The sequence below is a fragment of the Helianthus annuus genome, chromosome 15, assembly GCF_002127325.2.
Source record: "Helianthus annuus cultivar XRQ/B chromosome 15, HanXRQr2.0-SUNRISE, whole genome shotgun sequence".
Classification (NCBI taxonomy): Eukaryota; Viridiplantae; Streptophyta; class Magnoliopsida; order Asterales; family Asteraceae; genus Helianthus; species Helianthus annuus.
The window spans coordinates 8,297,068-8,319,130 of NC_035447.2; the positions used below are offsets into that span (position 1 = coordinate 8,297,068).

At 38.2% G+C, this 22,063-nt stretch overlaps 2 protein-coding genes across 2 annotated transcripts; both read left to right on the forward strand.

Moving 5' to 3' along the window:
- Positions 1 to 1,060: 1,060 nt before the first annotated feature.
- On the forward strand, positions 1,061 to 17,535 carry LOC110913201 (probable leucine-rich repeat receptor-like protein kinase At1g35710). The gene is made up of 2 exons (XM_022158046.1): positions 1,061 to 1,208; positions 16,883 to 17,535. The coding sequence occupies exons 1-2, from the start codon at positions 1,061 to 1,063 to the stop codon at positions 17,533 to 17,535; spliced, it is 801 nt and encodes a 266-aa protein (XP_022013738.1).
- Positions 17,536 to 20,243: 2,708 nt separating this feature from the next.
- Positions 20,244 to 20,831, forward strand: LOC110913200 (receptor-like protein 9DC3). The gene has a single exon (XM_022158045.1). The coding sequence runs from the start codon at positions 20,244 to 20,246 to the stop codon at positions 20,829 to 20,831; it is 588 nt and encodes a 195-aa protein (XP_022013737.1).
- Positions 20,832 to 22,063: the final 1,232 nt, after the last annotated feature.

A 22,063-nucleotide genomic window follows, 5' to 3' on the forward strand; every position in this document is an offset into this window, starting at 1 on the left:
ACCCTAACACAAGTTTACTTGTGTTTAGATTTTAAAACAATACCGTCACCTATCCTTAGGTGATAACCACAACGAGAACACAAATCCGATTCTGCTTCGAAAATTAATCATCCGTTCTAGGATGATTGATTACTAGGTTTTGAACCCTTCCAGTTTGATTCATATTTGGCTTAGTGCCTTTTGAATTTTCAAAATCTCGTCAAAGTTTGGGTTAAAATAATGTGAACACGTGCAAACTGGAAGAGTGAATGCCTGTACCCTGAGTTTTCTGTCTAAGGCTAGAGTGTTCGTACAAATCCACATAATCGGACCAGTCACTCTTACCTGGGAACTCTTGGGGTGAGTGTTCACTTATAGGCAAGCATGTCTTCGCGATGCATTATTTCGATTCATTTACTTTGATTAGTCACTGCGTGTCGTTTGTTTGTTCGAGGTAACGAACAAATGATCGCCTTCCTTGTGTTTTGTCGATACATCTTTTGCTCTTCCTAATTATCAACCTTACTCGTTTCCCATATTTCCTTGTTAGACAATGCCTCCACGACGTGAAGCACAATCCTTCACCATTGAAGAAATCGCAGCCCTAGTCTCTCAGCAAGTGGCTGCTGTGCTTCCCGGTGTTGTAACTCAAGTTCATGAGATGTACAACAATAACAATAATAACCACAACAATGCGCAGTGTAATTTCAAGAACTTCAATTCTGCTAAGCCTCTTAAGTTTTCTGAGTCGCAAGGAGCAACTGCGCTCCTACAGTGGTTCGAGAGTATTGAGAACACATTCAGGCATGTGCAGTGTCCGAATGCACGTAAGGTTGAATTTGCTACCAGCGTGTTTGAGAAGCGAGCGCTTACCTGGTGGAATGGTATTATGCGCGATAGGGGTGCCGAAGTGGCGTTGGCACAAACATGGGATGAGCTTCGGGCTCTCATGATGAGAGAGTTCTGTCCCCGTCACGAGATTCGAGCTTTGGAGCGAGAGTTTGACGATTTGAAACAAGATGGGGCTGAGCACCGTGCGTACACGGATCGCTTTGAGGAACTCAGTCTATTGTGTCCTACCATGGTTACTCCACCAGAGAAAGCAATCGAAAGATACATCGATGGTCTACCCGATTCTATGATGGATATTGTGACTGCTGTTAATCCTACTACCCTTCGCCAAGCAATCGAATTGTCTGCTACCCTAACTGAATCCCAAGTCAGAAAGGGTAAACTCACTCGCAAGGGTGACAAGAAGAAATTGTCTGATTCTGCGAAAGACAAGAAGAAGGGTAAGGGTAAAGAAGGTGAGTCGTCGAAGAAATCAAGGAAGCGAAAGGGTGCCCAAAACTTTGCTGTCACCAATCAAACTGCTCAGAACCCACCGACTCAACCTCCTGCGAAGAAAGCATATGCTGGTACCGCACCTCACTGCACTCGATGTAATGGTCACCATGTTGCCCAACAGGCCTGTAAACAGTGTGCTACGTGTGGTAGACTTGGGCATTTAGCCAATGTTTGTCGTTCAGGACAAAATCAGGTCGCCCAGGTTCAAGCTCCAGCACAAGGGAATGCTGCTGGATTCCCACCAGGTTCATGTTTTAATTGTGGAGAGTTTGGCCACTTCCGCAACAACTGTCCGAGGCTGGCAAATGCTAATGCGAACCCGAATGTGAACGTCAACGCCAATGTGAATCCTGCTCGAGGGCGAGCTTACAACTTGAATGCAAACGAAGCGAGGGCTGACAACGAGGTTGTTAATGGTACGTTTCTTGTTAACAATCAACCTGCATCTATTCTTTTTGATTCTGGTGCCGATCGAAGTTTTGTTTCATTATCTTTTGAGCCTTTGCTTGCGATACCTAGAACTAAATTGAGGAAACCCTTGTCTGTCGAAGTTGCCACTGGTAAACCTCTTGTTCTCGATTCTGTTATTCGTGATTGTCAGTTGAACCTTGATAACCACCTCTTCCCTATCGACCTCACGCCAATGCAACTTGGAAGCTTCGACATTATCGTTGGAATGGATTGGTTAACCAAACACCACGCTGAGGTGGTTTGTTTTGATAAGATTGTTCGTATTCCTCTTCCGTCTGGCGATGTTTTGGAGGTTCGTGGTGAGAAACCTTCAGGTGGATTGAAGCTTATGTCATGTACAAAGGCCCAGAGATATTTGAGAAAAGGATATGTTGCTTTTCTAGCACATGTCACCGAGGAGAAAGTCAAGCGCAAGAGTATTCAGGATATTCCGATTGTTCGGGATTATCCAGAGGTGTTTCCTGATGAACTGCCTGGTTTGCCTCCAGTTCGTCAAGTTGAGTTCCATATCGACCTTGTACCTAATGCCAACCCGATTGCGAAAGCGCCTTATCGTCTTGCACCATCAGAGATGCAAGAATTATCGAAACAGCTTCAAGAGTTATCTGATAAAGGATTCATCCGTCCGAGTTATTCACCTTGGGGAGCTCCTGTCCTCTTCGTGAAAAAGAAAGATGGGTCTTTTCGAATGTGTATCGATTATCGTGAGCTTAACAAGCTTACCATCAAGAATCGATATCCCCTACCTCGAATTGATGATCTCTTCGATCAGCTGCAAGGTGCTTCATGTTTTTCTAAGATCGATCTGCGTTCTGGGTATCATCAACTTCGTGTTCTCGAAGAAGATATTCCCAAGACTGCTTTCCGCACAAGATATGGGCATTACGAGTTCACAGTCATGCCTTTTGGCTTGACGAATGCTCCAGCTATCTTTATGGACTTAATGAATAGGGTTTGTAAACCTTATTTAGACAAGTTCATTATTGTGTTCATCGACGATATTCTCATTTATTCGAAGACTCGAGCCGATCACGAGCAACACCTTCGCTTAACGTTGGAACTCCTTAAGAAGGAACAACTTTTCGCTAAATTCTCCAAGTGTGAATTTTGGCTTAAGGAAGTTCAATTTCTGGGTCATATAGTCAATGAGCGAGGTATTCATGTGGATCCATCCAAGATTGTTGCTATTAAGGATTGGTGTACGCCAACGACACCTACAGAGATTCGATCTTTTCTTGGTCTTGCTGGATATTATCGTCGATTCATTTCCAATTTCTCGAAGATTGCGGTTCCACTCACTGCTTTGACTCAGAAGAATAAGCCTTTTGAGTGGGGACCCAAGCAAGAAGAAGCGTTTCAAACGCTGAAGCGGAAATTGTGTAATGCTCCTGTTCTATCTCTGCCCGAGGGAAACGATGATTTCGTTGTCTACTGCGATGCATCCAACTTAGGCCTTGGTTGCGTCCTCATGCAACGAGGTAAAGTTATTGCTTATGCATCTAGACAGTTGAAAGTCCACGAGAAGAACTATACAACTCATGATCTCGAGTTAGGAGCTGTGGTTTTCGCGCTTAAAATCTGGAGACATTATCTTTATGGCACGAAGTGTGTGGTTTTCACAGACCACAAAAGTCTCCAGTATATTCTTAATCAGAAAGAGCTGAACATGAGGCAACGACGTTGGGTGGAACTCTTGAACGACTACGATTGCGAAATTCGCTACCATCCTGGTAAGGCGAATGTCGTAGCTGATGCGCTTAGTCGAAAAGAGCGAGTCAAACTTCATTCCGTTCAAACGTTATCCGATCTTCAATCTCGCATTCTTCAAGCTCAGCAATTTTGTGTTTCACAGAATTTGATAGGTATGGAATTACCACATCAGCTTGAGCTTAAACTCGAAGCAAAAGGCGATGGTTTGCTTTATTTCAAGGATCGTTTGTGGATCCCGAAGCAAGACGAACTTCGCACCCTAGTGATGGACGAATCTCACAAGTCTCGATATTCTATCCATCCTGGTGCTGATAAAATGTACAAGGATCTTCGTACTAAGTTCTGGTGGCCTGGTATGAAGAAAGATGTCGCCTTGTATGTATCGAAATGCCTAACTTGTCTTAAAGTCAAGGCTGAACATCAACGACCTTCTGGTTTGCTTGTACAACCAGAGATACCGGTTTGGAAGTGGGAGAGCATTGCGATGGATCTCATCACTAAGCTACCGCGTACTTCTAAAGGTCATGATGCTATTTGGGTTGTTATCGATCGATTAACGAAGTCAGCTCATTTTCTCCCGATTCGCGAGGACCTATCTGCTGATAAACTTGCAAAGATTTATGTTGATGAGATTATTTCACGACATGGTGTTCCTTTGGATATCATTTCCGATCGTGATGCTCGATTTTCATCTCATTTCTGGAAAACCATGCAAACTGCTATGGGAACCCAACTAAATCTAAGCACTGCTTATCATCCCCAAACAGATGGGCAATCAGAAAGGACAATTCAAACTTTGGAGGATATGCTTAGAGCATGCGTGATAGACTTTGGTGGTAATTGGGATTCTCATCTGCCAATGATCGAGTTCTCTTACAACAATAGTTATCATGCTAGCATTAAAATGGCACCATTCGAAGCTCTCTACGGTCGAAAATGTCGTTCACCTGTCTGTTGAAACGAGACCGGTGAAGCTCAGCTTACTGGACCTGAGCTCGTTCTAGAAACAACGGACAAAATCAAGAAAATTCGCGATAATCTTGTGACAGCTAGAAGCCGTCAAAAGAGTTATGCGGATTTAGGACGCAAGCCCATGGAATTTCAAGTCGGAGACCGTGTCCTACTCAAGGTTTCACCTTGGAAAGGAGTCGTGAGATTTGGAAGGAAAGGAAAACTTGCACCTCGATATGTAGGACCATTCAAGATTGTGGAAAGAGTTGGGAAAGTTGCCTATCGACTAGAGCTACCTCCAGAGCTTGGAAATATTCATCCGACTTTTCACGTGTCCAATCTGCGAAAGTGCTTAGCTGACGCTGATCTTCATATACCTCTCGATGAGATTCAAATCGATGAAACGATGCACTTTGTCGAGAAACCCGTGGAGATAGTGGACCGTACATTCAAGCAGTTGAAGGACAAACGGATTCATTTGGTTAAAGTTCGTTGGGAGTCCAAACATGGCCCAGAATTTACTTGGGAACGTAAGGATCAAATGATGACCAAATATCCACATTTGTTTCCACAAGCTTCCTCTAGTTAAAATTTCGGGACGAAATTTCCTGAAGTAGGGGAGACTGTGACAACTGTGCTCTGTAATCTCCGTACGATGAAAAACAATGTTGATTATTAATAAAACAATGTGCTTTGGTGTTATTATATGTGTTTTGATGTATTATATGTGTATTTGTGTTTGGTAATTTTTGCAATTCGATTCGATTCCAATTTCAAGCTCTAAATCGCTTTCTGGAAGGTTATACGCGCTCTAATACGTAAATATAACCAGTTTAATGCAACAAACATTCCGGAATAGTGAAATAGGCTTAACATACCTTAAATAACCTCCACATAACTTAGAAATAAGCTTTGGATGGTTTGGTGTGTCGAAAACAAGTTTGTTCGATCGCAGGGACTAATTGTGTCAAATTGCGAAACTATACCGATTCGTATAGTAACGAACACTCCGGAACTTGATCATAAGTTAAACATACCCTAAATAACCTTTACATAGCTTAGAAATAGGCTTTGAGGGGTTCGGTATGCTAAAATAAACTTTATTGATCAATGGGGACTAAAAGCGTCAAAAAGAGCACAAGTTTGCATTTTCGCGCATATCTTACGTTCTGAATATATCCGGACATCCAAAAAAATTATGTAAGCATTAAAATATTATGTTTTAATGTTTGGCATAATAGAAATCCATTCGTCGCGCAATTTGGACCGTTTTTGCGCTCGTTACGACTCCCGTCGTAATTAACCGAACAACGCAACCGTACGACCAAACGAACCGACATCCGAGATATTTTTGAGCATGTTTTGAGTTCCCTATACTTTAACTTCATTTTAGAGCCTTGAAATGAGGTTAACGGGGCTTAAACGTGTCAAAAATGAGCCGAAATGCAAGTTTTGCAAGTTCAGGGGCTAAACTGTCATTTTATGAAAGAGCTGGTCTGCAGGTCCCTTACGGACCGTATGGGCATGTGCTTACGGTCCGTAAAGCCTCCCCAGATCAGCAAACTTTATTTTTAAAACCCAGCTGTTCCCCATTGTTTTGCACATGGTTTGAGCAATCTATGGGCTGGTTTTTGATGCCCATTGTATTCCAAATCAGTGGGTACAAGTGTAGGGCCGAGATTAAACGCTTGGGGAACAAGAAACGATCCTAACGGTTGTGGATTTCCTATAAATACCCAACCCAACTTCATTTCTCCCCACTTGAATTCTGAGTTTGTTCTCTAAGTTGGGGTGTTTTAGCACTTCATACCTGAGAATACTCGGAAGTTCAATCTTGCGGGGACCTTCTGTAAGTATTCTTTCGCGTTTTTCATTCGTTTTAGCGTTAAAGTCAAACTGTGTTTGACTTTCTGCTTTGACCAGCTTATAGTCAACGCGAAGTTCGTTTGAACTTCATAACGTGAGCGTAATCACGCTGGTTATAGTCCCTAGTGACTATACCTACTGATTACCACGTTATCTAGGCTCAGTGACGAGACATAGCTTCGGCCAGAATGCGTTTTCTCGCGTATTTTGTAACCAAGCTACTTTTAGGTATCAAAACCGTTTGTTTTGATACCAAACCTGTTTTCTAACTTAACTAAACATGTTTCGACATGTTTAGCTCGTCACTTGTTAGTTTTGTGCTTATGTAGAGTCGTAAGTCGAGCGGACTAAACACCCGCTTAGACTTTCGAACACGACCCGTTTGGTCGATCATTAAGATCCGACTAAACATGTGTTGTGACCATAGTAGCGTAGGGAATAACCTTCCGGGGTTATACCTTATGGTCACTTAGGTTTGATTAGTCGCATGATAAGTAGTTTATGTGCCCTTGGTAAATTACCAAAATACCCTTTTTATACATAATTGGTAATTAAGCATATGTAACTTAAATTTTTGACACGTAACTGATTATGTAACATAATTAAACATGTATGGGCATATAATACTCGTCATAGGACTAGTTAGACGTCTCGAACGCGCTTTTGCGCGCACGACGCGTTAAAGTAGCGTAAGCCACCTTAATGGGTCGCGATGGGTCGAAAGCACTTAGGTTAGGTTCCGATTTAGGATGTAGGCTTTGTTAAACCATATCACATGAGTCCCAATACTCATTTGGGTTACAAGACCTCATTCTATCCAATCTCCCGATTTAGGCGTCTATTGTTTGACTAGTGGTTCGATTACTAGGGGCTACTTGATTTCTCTGGTTTGCTCGAGTTTGTTGAAGTTCTATTTGATCAAGGATACTTTGCACTACATGTGAGTACATAGTTCCCCTATTTTACTGTTTTAAACGTTTTGGGGTGATTCATATGTATCAAATGTTTTCAAAGTTTAAACGATGGTTTCAAAAACAATTAATACGATTTTACTAAACTAATAACGATTTCGATAAGGTGTACACGACTTGTTGGTTGTAATTACATAACGAATGACATTCATTAGCATTGATCAAGCCGACCAGTATTAGGTTATGGTACCATAGGATCTGACAAATCCCGTTATTGCACTGCACCCATAGTTATGTGTGGGGGTTGTGGGTAACGACTGAATCTGATGATTGTTAACTTACCCTTTGGTGGTTTGTTAATACGAAACGAGAAACGAGTTAGACGAGTCACGAAGGTTTGAATGTTGTTAACGAGACAACCAAAAGTAGTTTCACTATTTAAAAACGAACACGATTTGGAAACGAGTAAACGATTTGGAAACGAGTAAACGATTTGGAAACGATGTTAAACGATTTCGATAAACGACTGGTTTTTGGTTAAGTGTTTAGATAACGAGACGGGGGTAATATGTTGAAAACATGGTAGATACGCCGCTGGTACTTCTTATATATAAGTGTTTTCATCATATTACATACCGTGGCGTTATTTAGTTCACTTGGGTAACGATATTTAAAACGATGTCGCACAATGATGTTTTACAAGATGTTTTTCTAAAAACAAAATGTTTTGGGGTTAAGAATTATGGCTACGAGATTTTATAAACTTAACCAACTTGATTTGAGTTAGTTAACTATGTTGCAATACACTTTTCAAAACGAGGTTTGTATTTCGACTCTTGTAGTCTAATAAAGTATTGCACCATACAAACAAGCCATGATTCCAATACCCTTATAAAACCTATGTACTCGCCAGCAATTTCTTTGCTGACTTTGTTTTTACATATGTTTCAGGTGTGGTTGAATGATGTGATTTTCTAGGATGCATGCGTCACGTAGGACCTGGACGAGGCCTTAGTGACTTTAAATCTATGATAGTTGATAAGAAACTTGTTTGTTTTATGATTAAGACAATGTAATGTTTGATATTATCAATAAAATGAAACTATTTTTGAATCCATGGTTGTGAAACGATTGCTTCTGTTACAACACTCCCCGATGTTTCCGCCACGGTTTGTTTTGCAAGGTGTCAACATTCTGGAAAATGTTTCAGCAGTTAAGCTATTTATTTGAGAAGAGTCACCTTGGTTTATTACCGCAATATCATCCTTACTGAACCTTTTCTCAAAATAATAACTTAAAAATCTTGGGAACAGTAGGAATGATTTTGTTTCAACATTTTTAACTAAATCATTGAAAATTGCCTTGGAGTAGTTAAGGTTTTTTCCCTGTAAAATAGCATACCCCAAGTTTTGAATTTTCAATGGTATTTCATTAAAGGAAGTGGTTTTGTTTGAAACACACATGAGAAGAGTATGAAATAAAAATCTGGTTGCAGAAGGAAAGAAACCTTTTTCTAAGGTATCTTTCGTCATCATTGTGTCTGCATACCCTCTCTCAATGAAGTCAATTTTTAACTCGTTTTTAGGGAAAGAATCTTTACCTTGCAGATCATTGAGTTGAAAGACTTTAGATATTGATTGCGGTGTTATTTGGACTGCTTTCTTCTGTAGAGTTGAGTTAATGGCTATTACAACTTTTCCTTGTTTTTCAAGGGTTGCATTCTTCCAAAACTCCCTTTGGGTTGCCAAGTAGATGGGTGCGTTGGCGGTGAGAAAAGTTTTGTACTTTGATTTTGCCATGATGGTGAGTGGGGAATTTTATAGGAGAGAGAGTGAATGCTGACGTGGCAGCCGTTACAAAAAGTCTGACACTATGTACTGCCCACATGACAACCACTGGTGAAGATGGAGGACAATACTTTGGATGAAAGCAACTGATGAAAGCAGTGGAAAGGGGGCAGTGGAGGATTTTTACTATCAGTAGATAGCATATCAGTGGATAAGACACTGCTTTTGAACAACAGTGGTTATCAAGGAATGAGAGAACAGAGGTTGCCTTTTAGCAATGGGCAGACTTTTTGAAGTAGAGCAGACTTTTGAACAATCAGTGGTTATGGCAGACTTTTAAGGATTTTAATGAAATTTTCATTTTTAGCTATTTTTAAGGATGGATTTTTGATTTTCTGAAAACATTTTGTTGCTTTTATTCATAGAAAAACAAGATGTTGCTTGTTATTCCATGTTCAGCATCCCAATCCTAGAGACCAGACTTTTAAAAGTGGTTGTATCAAGTGCTTTTGTGAGCACATCTGCCAGCTGGTCTTTGGTTGGGACATGATGCAGAGAAATCAAACCTTTTTCATAGCAATACCTCACAAAGTGATGTCTGATGTAGATGTGTTTGGATGAATGAAATACTGGATTCTGGTCAAACATTGTTTGTTCATCAGTGGATGAGCTTTAACAGCTGTTTTGTACATCTGCTGCTCTGATGATGGAAATGATTTTAGTATCACGTCCAACATCTGTTGATGGTGAATGTGATTTACCAGTTTTGAAGTTTTTATAGATTCCTAACAGTGGTTTAGTGCCCCAGATGATGGAAACCTTTTTACTATGGCTACTCATTCTGTGTCATAATATTTGAATTAGAACATGAGTATCCAAATATTTTAAGGTCTGTTAGCAAACAATCTTTGGACAGTGTTAAAACAAACTTGAGTCTGATATGACCTTGACACTTGCATCATTTCCTTTTATTCTATTTTCAAGGATAGTATCACCAAAAAAAAAAATAAAGGTTCTACATCCTGACAGGAGTTTGAACTTTTGCTATCAAAAACAAGTAAAAGCACAAAGTATATCATTCTTAAAAAAAATAAAGAATAATAAATCCTGTTTTATTTGAAGAAAACTCTACAGAAAAAAAATAAAAGTTTTCTGATAATAAAATCAATTCGAATAAGGTCAAGATCATTTCATTCTCAAGCTTAGAACAATGGTCAGTGGTTTGAACCAAAGTCTTGTAACCACTGTTTGGTACCATTTCCTTGTCAGTTGATTGTTACCATGAGGAGCCCGTTCACAAAGGTTTTGAAGGTTCTCTGTGAACCATATTACCATGTGGATAATTTCTGAAAAATTTGGCCTATTCCTCTTTATGGAAAATTATCTGGAGATACTTTTGTTACCTGAACTTCCCTGGAACAGTGATTGAGCATGGTTGATTGATGACATATGTTTGTCCAAAAATGCAGATTTATTTTTTGTTTTCCTTTTGCGGGATAAACCTGTGGACTCTTAAGTGCTTTAGATTTATACTCTTTTCTTTTTAATTTCAAAAAGTTTTCGAGATAAACACACTTTTGAGTTTTTGTAATTTTTTCTTCTTTTCATTTTTGCCCTTTCCATAGAAAAGTAATGAAACTTTTTACTAGAAGGTTTTCAAGGAAGAATATTCAATCCGAAACCATTTTCAGCAATGTTTTGGGAGATTTGGACATTTTTGCGCTTGCTTATGCCAAAGTCCACATTACTTATGATCTGGATATTTTGGCTGCTGATTTTCTTAGTGTATTCTTAACACAGTTGATTTTTGGTCCTTTTATAGGATTTTCAACCTGTTTTTCAATACATAAGATTTAAATAGCTAAAGTTTTAATTTCCCTCTTTTTATACTAACGAAAACACTAATGTTATCATTCGAACATAGATTTTCGTGTACATGAGGTAAACACCTTAGCAGCAGTCATGATAGAAACATCACAAGCTTCATAACAACAATTGAAATCAATTTTGTAAAATAAAGAGATTATACCATAGTTATCTGACATATTTTCAGATCTAAGCACTATAGGTGTTTTATGCATGATATCACTTGTTATGTGAAGTTTGTGTGTCATATGACATCTTGGTTGTTTTACAGAGTATCTGATCCATCATTTTGAACATGATTTCTCGTTGCTCTGTTTTTTAACTAAATACAATCAACCTTAGTATCAATGAATTTTGAGCTGAACTGTTATGTCAAATTGATTGCTAGATCGAATTTGGCTGTCCAAGCTCTGATACCAATTGTTAGGATCTGAGGCTGTCATGATTGTGTTTGTTTGTATAAATTGAACATTCAGAAGAATATATGAGATGATATAAAGTGCAGCGGAAATGGATACAAACTTTGTAAACACAACCAAAGGGAAAATAGTTTTTCGTAAACAAATGATTCTCATTGGTCGAAAGATTCAAATCAAAAGATTACATACATGTTTACATACTAAACTCCCCCTCAGCATGATACTCCCTAGTTGATCTTACAAGATGAAAGGAGATGAGCAAAAAGCTCCAAGCTCAAATAGAACAGTACAGATACTGCTCTATTTATAGTGCAGATCGAACCACTGAGAATCAAAGCTGACGTCACCATGAAAGTGACATCTAACCTCCTAACAAACTCTAACCTCTGATCTATACAGACACTGCTTGTATTGAACTACTGCTAATACATTCTATTACAAACAGACTTTAGAACTACTGCTGCAACCTTCTACTGTTGTGAACCCAGCAACACTTATCCGGATCAGCAGTGCTTGACTCAAGGCAGTAGATTGAATCAGCAGGACTTGAGTCTTCATCAGATCTTTAATTGAGCAGCAGTTATTGGTCAGCAGTTAGTAAGATCAGCAGATAGGAGGTCATCAGTTGTTGCAATCACTTTCAAGGGGAGAGTTTTTGTACATTAACATCTGCTTATTCTGGATCCACTGCTCTGATCCAGTTTTGGCTTTACATTATCTGTTCCTCTGATAGGGTTCAATCCCAACACCATTAGATCATCTAGGTTAACTGGATAGGAAGAGTCTCTGTTTTAGTGAAATATATTAACTTTGGTTGTTAGAATAAAGCAACGACTTTACCTAACTAAATATTGGTGGGTGAGGTGGGTAGGGGTGATGAAGTGGCGGTGGTTTGGTGGTTCGTTTTCCGACAACAACGGGATTTGGTTGTGGTGGTTTGGATTTGGGGGTGGTGTTATGGTGGTGTGACGTGTGGAGGTGTGAAGATGTGCAGACAAGGTGATAGAGAGAAAAGGGAGGGGAAAGGGCATTTTGGTAATTTCACTCCCACTTAACTGGATAAACTAACCTCCATCCGCGCCAGGGACTATCCGGGAACGAAATTACAAAAGTTGGGGACTATAGCTGTAATTTTAGAAAGTTAGGGACTAAAGGTGAAAAATGGGTAAACCACAGGGACTATCACTTTTCTCTAACTTTTATATCATAATAAATAACTTTTATATTACGAGGAATTTTATTGATAGTAATTAGCCAGGTGAAACATGACGTACCGTTGTAACGAGTTGAACATATATATGTTCGGAAGTATTTTATATCATAATAAATAACTTTTATATTACGGGGAATTTTATTGATAGTAATTAGCCAGATGAAACATGACGTACCGTTGTAATGAGTTGAACATATATATGTTCGGAAGTATAAAATCTTCTAAATGGATGTTAAGAATGCATTCTTGAATGGTGAACTTTATGAGAAATGAAGTTTGTCGGCTTCGAAAAGCTATCATGGTCTCAAACAAGCTGCTCGTGCTTGCTTAATTTCAAAGGGTCATCTTCTATCTAAGACATAATACATATACGACTTGTTTAAACACGCACCTCACCCTAACAATAGGACTATTATTGATACCCTCTTGAACCAATGAGATGGTGTTCCTTTATGAGACTAAATTTATACCACACTATTGTAGGCCGTTTAGTCAATCCTACGGGAGGCAGGCCACTTGAAAATTTATCATCGGGTACCCCCTACCTGCTCGGTTTACCCCGTCGCCGCTCTGGCGGCTAGGGCCCGATGGGTTGGGATTTTGGTGTGTGTTTGCCGATGAGAGGTGGATGTGAATTTCTTTTCAATGGTCATTTGAGCGTTTGATATCTTTTTTAATTTTCAATTAAATAAACTAAAGTTTTACTATTTAACCTAACCTAGTTAAACCAATTCAATTCACCTTCTACTCCATTTCAAAATATCTACTATTTCACAACATTTTTCTCCACATCCATTTTTCACTACATTTGATCAACATGGTGGTGGTTACACATTTCTTACGTTGTTACCCGTTTCCTACTGAACCGACGAGACCTTCACACCGCTGAGGATCAACACGTCGTCCTATAAACCCACAATCTTCAAACTAACAACCTCCACACCCACCACCTTCAAACTGTCGATGGTTACCACGTCATGCAAACCCTCAACTTTCAAACCCAATGCCTACAAACCATCCTCCTCCGGTTTTTGAATACTACCATCCACGACATCCTAACGATTCGACTGTGGAAGAGTTGAACTGGGTATATGATTATACATTTACTCGACTACAACTAACAGGAATAAGAATTAGGGAATGGTCTCATCCTGCAACGGCATTCACTCCACCAACAAACCCCAATCCGACATAAGAAGTCCCAACTTGGGTTGAAGGCTACAAAACTGACCCTAGGTCGGAATACATAGTAAGATCGGATGGGGAAATGCTTTGTCCAACACCCGGAAGCCCATCTCATCTAAATCCCGACTATAGGTCGGACGACCGCGATAGTGATTGTTCCGTCTCGTCCCCGGAATCGTTCTTGGGTGATTGGCATTAATTTTGATTTTTATGAATGTACTAGTTTTGTGTGTTGAATGTTTAATTATTTGTTATTTAAATTTTTAATTTTAGGAATGTATTAATTTTAAATTTTAGGAACGTATTAAAAAGAAAAAGAAAAAAAAAAGGAAGATAGTAGTTTATGGTAGTGGTGTCATCAAATTAGGTAGTTTAAGGTAATAAATTGACTGAGTGATATGGCGGGTAATGATTGGAGGATGTTAAGGGTAGGAAATAGTCACTCAACTAGACATCACTCGTGCAATTCATATTGTTAGATGGTTTGTCACTGGGGGCAGACCAACATAGAGCGGGTCGGGGTCCCCGAACCCTAACATTTTTTAAAAAAATAGAGGATCCGGTATATTAAATTATATAAGCACCCCATAAGTATAATTAGGTGGACACCATCGAAAGAAAAGGAAAGTTGGTATAGTGCTAAACAGCTCTCTTTACCAACAAGAGGTTATGGGTTCAATCCCTGTATAACCCGTTTTTTCTGTTTTTTTTTAAATCTAGTACAAACCTCGCTCTCACCCGACCCGAACGAGGACCGACCCGAAAATTTTAGCGTTTTGTTATGAAAATTTTGAAAACCGAAAAAATGGACCCTATTGGAAAAAATTTTTGGATCCACCACTGTTTGTTACTGTTATTACTACCGTTATATGGGAGCTATTTCCTTCGACCTTATCTCTAGAACCACGTACCTATAACGGTGTTAATTGGGATAACGATTCGAATTGTTGCAAATTTTGTTTACGACAAAGTTTTTTTAAAAATATAGTATTTTTCGAGTGTCGGTCCAGCGCTGATATCTTGAAGAATGGGCCGATTTTGACTGAACAATATCTGTACTAGTATAGGTATTATCATGACCGATATTCATTCCTATGGTTTTTTATTGAAGCAGAACACATATCGATATTCGTTTCGGCATATTATGACTTTCTTTTTTGTTTTCTCTTTCAATTGCTATGGGGAGGGCCAATACCGGAACAAGTCAAAACGATACTGACCGAATTCCCGATGCGCAGCGTGAGAGAATTGCATTAGTTTATAAAATCAAATTGTTATGTAATATAAAAAGTTATACTAAATTATGTTAGGGTGTATGAAGTGGTTAAACACTTGAGAGTGGCAAACTAAAAAATCAACCAATCAGAGTGTGACACGTCAATCAGTGAAAAGTGTTTAAACTTTGCTGAAAAGTGTTGGCAATGGTTATACACTTGGTGAAGTGGTAAACTTTTTAAATAAAAAAAAAAGAAAAATGTGTGATTGGTTGAGAGATGGCATGGACCCCACCCCACACTACCCTCTCTCTCATACCCTCCCTCTCTCTCTCTCCTCCGATAATCTCCCCACACCGTTAACCTTTCCCCGCATCGGCAACCTTCACCGAGCGGCAAACCCACCGGCGGCAGTATTACCGCGCGGCAAAGGCGGCTTGCCGAGTGGGTTTGCCGCCCACTCCGTATACCCTAATAGTGTGTCTTTTGAAGATAATACTACTTCGTGAAGGTTGGGCCTAAAATCCGTGAAACCCGAACGAACCAGTTATGAATTGGTTTAAACTGAACCATCATTTTCCTTGTGTAAAACGGATTCAGCTCGAGCCTATTTAAACCAAAAACCGATGTTGACCACCTTTGACGGAACCCAAACCTGATTTTTGCACCTCTAGTTGGGCCTTGGGGAGTGTTATCACGGTGTAAGGGCATGTTTCGCTAAGCTTTTCCAACACAACTTATGACTTATTGACTTAATCAAAAAGCTAAAAAGGAGTTTTAGTATTTGGCAAATCTAAAAGTCCTTTTCAAAATGAATTTTTGAAAAGGAGAAAAAGTTATCAAAAAGTCATTTTTGAGAAGTTAGGGGGTTGTGACTTTTTTATCAGCTTATAACTTTTCAAAGACCAAATTACCAGATTATCCCTGATTTAACACTCCTTATATTTGTTGACTTATGAAAGAATGTTTCTTTTAGTCATTTTATATCAATAAGCTAAGCTAAACACTTTTTAAAAACAATTTATTGACTTATTGGCTTTTCCCACCTCATAAGCTAATCCAAACATTTTTTAAAAACTCATTTTCAAAAAGTCATAAGTCAATGAGTCATTTTCACAAAAAGTCCTTTTTAGGTAAAATAAGCTTAGCCAAACATGTCCTAAATATCCGTATATTTGTATGGTTTTCTTTTTAAAATGGTTATAAACTACGTGTTCAAAGAACCCAATGTTGTCAACACATGTTAAAGACTTCCAAACTCCAATTCCCACGCCACCCTTCACAAATCACATAAGGGTACACAAGTCAAGTCTTAATAAGGGCGTGGCACATAAGTCAATCTTAACCCCTACGTCTACCCTAAAACATAGTCGATTCAATAGAATTTATCTTTCATACGAGTAATAATGCTTTTACGAACAAACTGAAATTTGTTAAGAGATTACTATCAAATTATTATTATAATTATTTTTTCTAAAAAAAAATGACAAAAATTGTATCCGATTGGGTACACCGCTACCACCACTTTGGATTCCCAAATCGGTAAGCGAAATTAGAATAAGAATGGGGCTGATGATTGTGTGTGTGTCTGTTTGCCTAGAAAACATCGCAGGAGGGTAAATAGTTACAACGGTACGTCTAAAACCACTTGTTATTGAACAAACGCATCTAGCCTAGTCCTAAAATACGCGTCTATATGTTGGATCCTTTGTACATTACACTAATGGAACAAGTTTCAGTTGCAAATAACAATCTATGATAACAAAAATAAAAATAAAAAACCAGAAAATAACTGATTACAAGTAAGCTAAAAAATAACTAAAATTCCATGCCCATCCCTCTGTGCAGGCCCCAACCTATTTGCAAGTAAATCATTTGGTCATTACTATGTAATTCAGGAAGATCAAGCAGAGGACTTTGAATTTTCTACAGTCAACAAAAATCTTTCTATTATAAATTGTAGCTTTAAACAGTATTCTATTCAAAATCAAAATGTTGCTAAACTTACTCTTTATTCTTTTTATAATTTTTTCTTCATCCCTCACTGCTTCTGCTTCAAAATCAGAAGCTGCTTATGCTTTGCTCAAATGGAAAGCCAGCCTCATAAACCAAAACAATCCCTTGTTATCTTCATGGTCCCTTCATCCTACCCGTATAAACCAAACCACGAGTATTGCACCATGCACCTGGTATGGTGTTCATTGCAATGATCGTGGGGGTGTAATCAAATTCAATCTTTCTACTTCTGGATTAAACGGTACACTTCAAAACTTCACCTTTTCGTCTTTCACTAGTCTAGCACATCTAGAGCTTAGACAAAATGATATTTTCGGACCCATCCCGGTTGAGATCAGGCGTCTTTCCAATCTGATGTTTCTTGATCTTTCGTGTAATCGCTTTTCTGGAAAAATTCCTTCAGAAATTGGAATGTTAACGAATCTTGAGACCCTTTCATTGCATAGTAATACTCTTAAAGGTAATATTCCTGTTTCTTTAGGAAATTTGAGCAAGTTGGGTTATCTTCGTGTCGATGATAATAAGTTATCAGGTTCTATACCTCTAGAACTAGAAAACTTGTACAATCTCGTGAAGGTCAATATTATTAGAAATAAGTAAACTCGATTATATATCTTAGTTTATACTTATGTTCTCTAACTGTAAACTTATTATTTATGTGTGTATTATGTAAATAATCGAAGAGGCATGTGTCATATGTGACAACGGTTCGAATGGCAGTTATTGGCGCCAAATCCTAACTGCCGGAAATAACTGTCAACCGCCATCTTCATGTCTGTATATATATACTTTACCGACAGTTTTGTTCGGTACCAAGATATTATTCCTTTAATATCCTTATTCAATTCTCACTATCCCTAATTCAAGTGTGTGTGATCTTCGTTGATAAACTGATTCAACATGAAATCCAATTATGCTTGTGATGAATCTAGTTCAGTCCATGAAGATGATATTCATGACAAACTTCCGCTGCCAACAAGTGGTATCAGAGCCACACCGGATCTTACAGAAGACATGACTTATATGTCTGCATCGGTGCTTCCATGTAAGCACTCTTCCGATGAACAACGTGAAAGATCAAAGGGCAAAGTAATGCAGAAACGGTGCTATTACTGCAAAAAGACGGGACACAAAATAGCATTCTGCAAAGAAAAGGAAAGCAATGAAGCGGCGTTGTTGATCAGGCAAGTCATAGACGTCGGTACACAAATTCATGATGAAAACAACGTTAGAGACTCAGAATTCATCATCAGTGGCACAGACGGTGGTCGTTGGTCAGAAATATGGTATGTCAGTACAAAACTCAAGCGTCATTTTTCGGGAAACTTAGAGTCTTTCAAACGAATCAAAAATATATATGGTGTTGAAACAAACACCGGAGAAAATCAATTTTACTTTATACAGGGCATAGGGGTTGTGGATGTTATATCCGGAAGTGAAAAATTTCGAATTCAAAGTGTATATTATACACCAGACTTGGATAGAAATATCCTCAGCCTTGATCAACTGATTATACAAGGGATCACAGTGAAGTTTAACGGTGAAAGGTGTAAATTGTTTCCTATGTTTTGCACACCACTTCAGAATAAGAAAAATTATTTTACTGGAACAACAAGGGAGGATGAAATGGGTGAGAAAGAAAAACTGTGCATAATAGAGAAACAATCCGAACATGAAACATTCAAATCCGATTATTTGAATGAGTATTTTGAAAGGTTAAACTTATCTTCCAATGAACCCGATTGGAACGTTATGATCCTGCAATCCATGAAGTTCAACGAATTTCATGATTGTAAAGCCCTGTTAGACATGTTAGATGATGGTGAATATGTGGCGAAATATAAGTATTACATAGAAGGAAAATTTGAAGATATGATTGACTGGTTTCTGCGTGTAAAAATGGGGATAAGTTCAAGACCAATACCAGTGTTCATAGGAAATAATAAAAGGGTAAATCTGTTAGATATTTATATGATAGTCAAAAGGGAAGGAGGTCACCGTACTGTAACATTCAACAACCTATGGGCAATGGTCTCTAAAGACATGGGGCATGATTATGAAGATGGAGAATACATGAGGATAGCATATGCCATGTATCTAGATGTTCTTATATACTACTATAAGTTCAAATCTGTTCAAGAAAATGTCCAAGATGATAGTTCACATGGAGTAACAAGGAATGAAGATATAGCTGCCGAAGGAGGAAGAAGAACCATTAGCACAGGATGTATACCAGATGACGAAAGGGAACATTATGCACTCTTCGCAGGAAATGATTGGAGAGGAATGAACAAGACGCAGAAGCGACGAAGATTTGATTTCCGGCAAGCTGAGAAGGCAGTGAATGAGGCCAATCGAAGTGTGTTATCAAACTCCCATATAATCCAGTTTAAGGGGGAGTATTAGAAATAAGTAAACTTGATTATATATCTTAGTTTATACTTATGTTATCTAACTATAAACTTATTATTTATGTGTGTATTACGTAAATAATCGAAGAGGCATGTGTCATATGTGACAACGGTTCGAATGGCAGTTATTGGCGCCAAATCCTAACTGCCGGAAATAACCGTCAACCGCCATCTTCATGTCTGTATATATATACTTTACCGACAGTTTTGTTCGGTACCAAGATATTATTCCTTTAATATCCTTATTCAATTCTCACTATCCCTAATTCAAGTGTGTGTGATCTTCGTTGATAAACTGATTCAACATGAAATCCAATTATGCTTGTGATGAATCTAGTTCAGTCCATGAAGATGATATTCATGACAAACTTCCGCTGCCAACAAATATGTCGTTCAACTTCCTAACAGGACAGATCCCGTCTGGTCTAGGAAATCTGACTAAATTGTCTGAATTGTACCTCTTTTTAAACAATCTTACAGGTTCAATCCCACCAACGTTAGGAAATTCCAGCCTTTTAAGAAGTTTATATTTATATATGAACAAACTTTCGGGCCGAATTCTTGATGAATTAGGAAACATGAAGAATCTGGTTATGTTACATTTCGGCCACAATCAGCTCACGGGTTCCATCCCGGTTTCACTTGGAAACCTGACCAAGTCAAAGATGCTGGATGTTCATGAAAACTTACTTTCTGGCATTGTCCCACCAGAACTCGGAAAATTGGAGTCTTTGATTGAATTATCCCGTTCTTGTCTTGAGGGGTAATAAACTCAATGGGACACTACTCACATCCAATACCAAAACCCAGTTTCAAAAGTTGCGAATTCTTGATCTACCTAGCAACGAATTTTCTGGTTTATTACCATCCAATTACTTCAAGAACTTTAAAGCAATGATGGCCGTAGAGAAAGCTGCGTCAGGAGATCTATACATGGGTGAAGATTACATGTATGATGACACAGTGGTGCTAGTGGTGAAAGGATTAAGTTCGGAACTAAAGAGAATATTGGTCATCTTCACAACTATAGATCTTTCGGTTAATAAATTTGAAGATGAGATACCTGACACGATCGGACAGCTAAGATCACTTAGATTTCCCAATCTATCACACAATAGTCCCTCCGATAGTATACCGACACACTTGAGCAACCTCGTACTGCTTCAACATTTAGATCTTTCTTCTAACAAGCTAGTAGGTGACATTCTTCAACAACTTACAAATCTGACATCTCTTGCAGTTGTGAATTTTTCCCAAAATCAGCTTAAAGGAGCCATACCTCAAGGTAGACAGTTCAATACGTTTGGAATTAGTTCATTTCAAGGGAACAATGGATTATGTGGATTTCCATTGACAAAGAACTGTGGAGATGATGAAGTGTCACCATCTCCTACACCTGATGCTGAAGATGAAGATGAAGATAACACTTTCTTTAATGGTTTTTCTTGGAGGTCTGTTGTTATGGGATATGGATTTGGGTGTTAATTGGATCAGGTATCGGGTGGCTTATGTTTCATTTTGGAAAGCCTAGTTGGGTCATTAGAATCACCGAACAATATAGACAAAACGGAAATAGGTTCTTGTGATCCTGTGCTTCCTAATTGCATGTGTATGTACGTATATGTTGAATAAACGAAAAGTTATAGGTTTCATTGCATGTGTATGTACGTATATGTTGAATAAATGAAAGTATATACGTATATTTTGAAAAAATGAAAAGTTATAGGTTTCAGCTTCAACGTGTTTAACATCTATTACTCGTTTTCGACTCCACATGCTCTAGAAATTTTCATCATGTACATGCAAATGATTGAAGGTATGAAAATAACCTAGTGGACTAGAATTACCAAAAATATGAGTCCAAAATCTAAATCATCCACCACTTTGTGTAAAAGATCCTTGGGAAGGTGTCCTGTTATTTTATTTGGAGGCCTAAAGCGAAATAAAAGCCTTTCCCAAATTTCATTATTATAAACTCTTCTCCTTTATCCGAATTTGAGACCGGCAATATTCATATATAGGCAATGTTGTAAAACAAGATCTAGAAGGCTGAGACGATTTTCTTCAACTTCACCTAATTGCTACAAGGTAGGTTGCCGAGACGATTTTCTTCAACTTCACCTAATTACTCGGTATTGATAAGATGCGATCAACCTCAGCCAGACCGGATCCAGTTGGTCAGCTCGGGCCGATTTTGACATAAAAAAATAAAACATAATTATTATGTCTATCATATTAAAGAATATCATTTTTCAAAGAATGAATATCAATTTTGAAATGCTATACTATTTGAACATGTATTTTTATTTATATTATATTCATATATTTTATTATAAATATTAGTAAAATTATGATATTTAACTCAAAACCTAGGGTAAATTACTTTTTGAGTCCCTATGTTTTAGTGGTTTTAACTAATGGAGTCCAAAAGCAAAAAGTTTAACGACCTGAGTCTCTATAAGCATTTTCATTGACCATTTGAGTCCTTTTGAGTGCAAATTTTAACCTTTTGAGTCCAATTTTTTGGACTCAAATCGTTATAAAATGAACAAAATTGGACTCAAAACGTTATAAAATAAATGGCTAGGGATTCAGGACGTTAAACTTTTTGATTTTGGACTCAAGTGGTTAAAACCACTAAAACACATGGACTCAAAAAAGTAATTTACTCCAAAAACTAATTTCTTTATAATTTTACATGTCCGAGTACTCCCCTA

Excerpts from the sequence above, each read along its gene's own strand:
- LOC110913201 (XM_022158046.1), top strand. The coding sequence starts at position 1,061 with ATGGTTACTCCACCAGAGAAAGCAATCGAAAGATACATCGATGGTCTA. Across the intron at positions 1,209-16,882 it reads TGAATCCCAAGTCAGAAAGG|CTTTAAACAGTATTCTATTC; the intron begins GTAAACTCACTC and ends TATAAATTGTAG.
- LOC110913200 (XM_022158045.1), top strand. The coding sequence starts at position 20,244 with ATGGCCGTAGAGAAAGCTGCGTCAGGAGATCTATACATGGGTGAAGAT.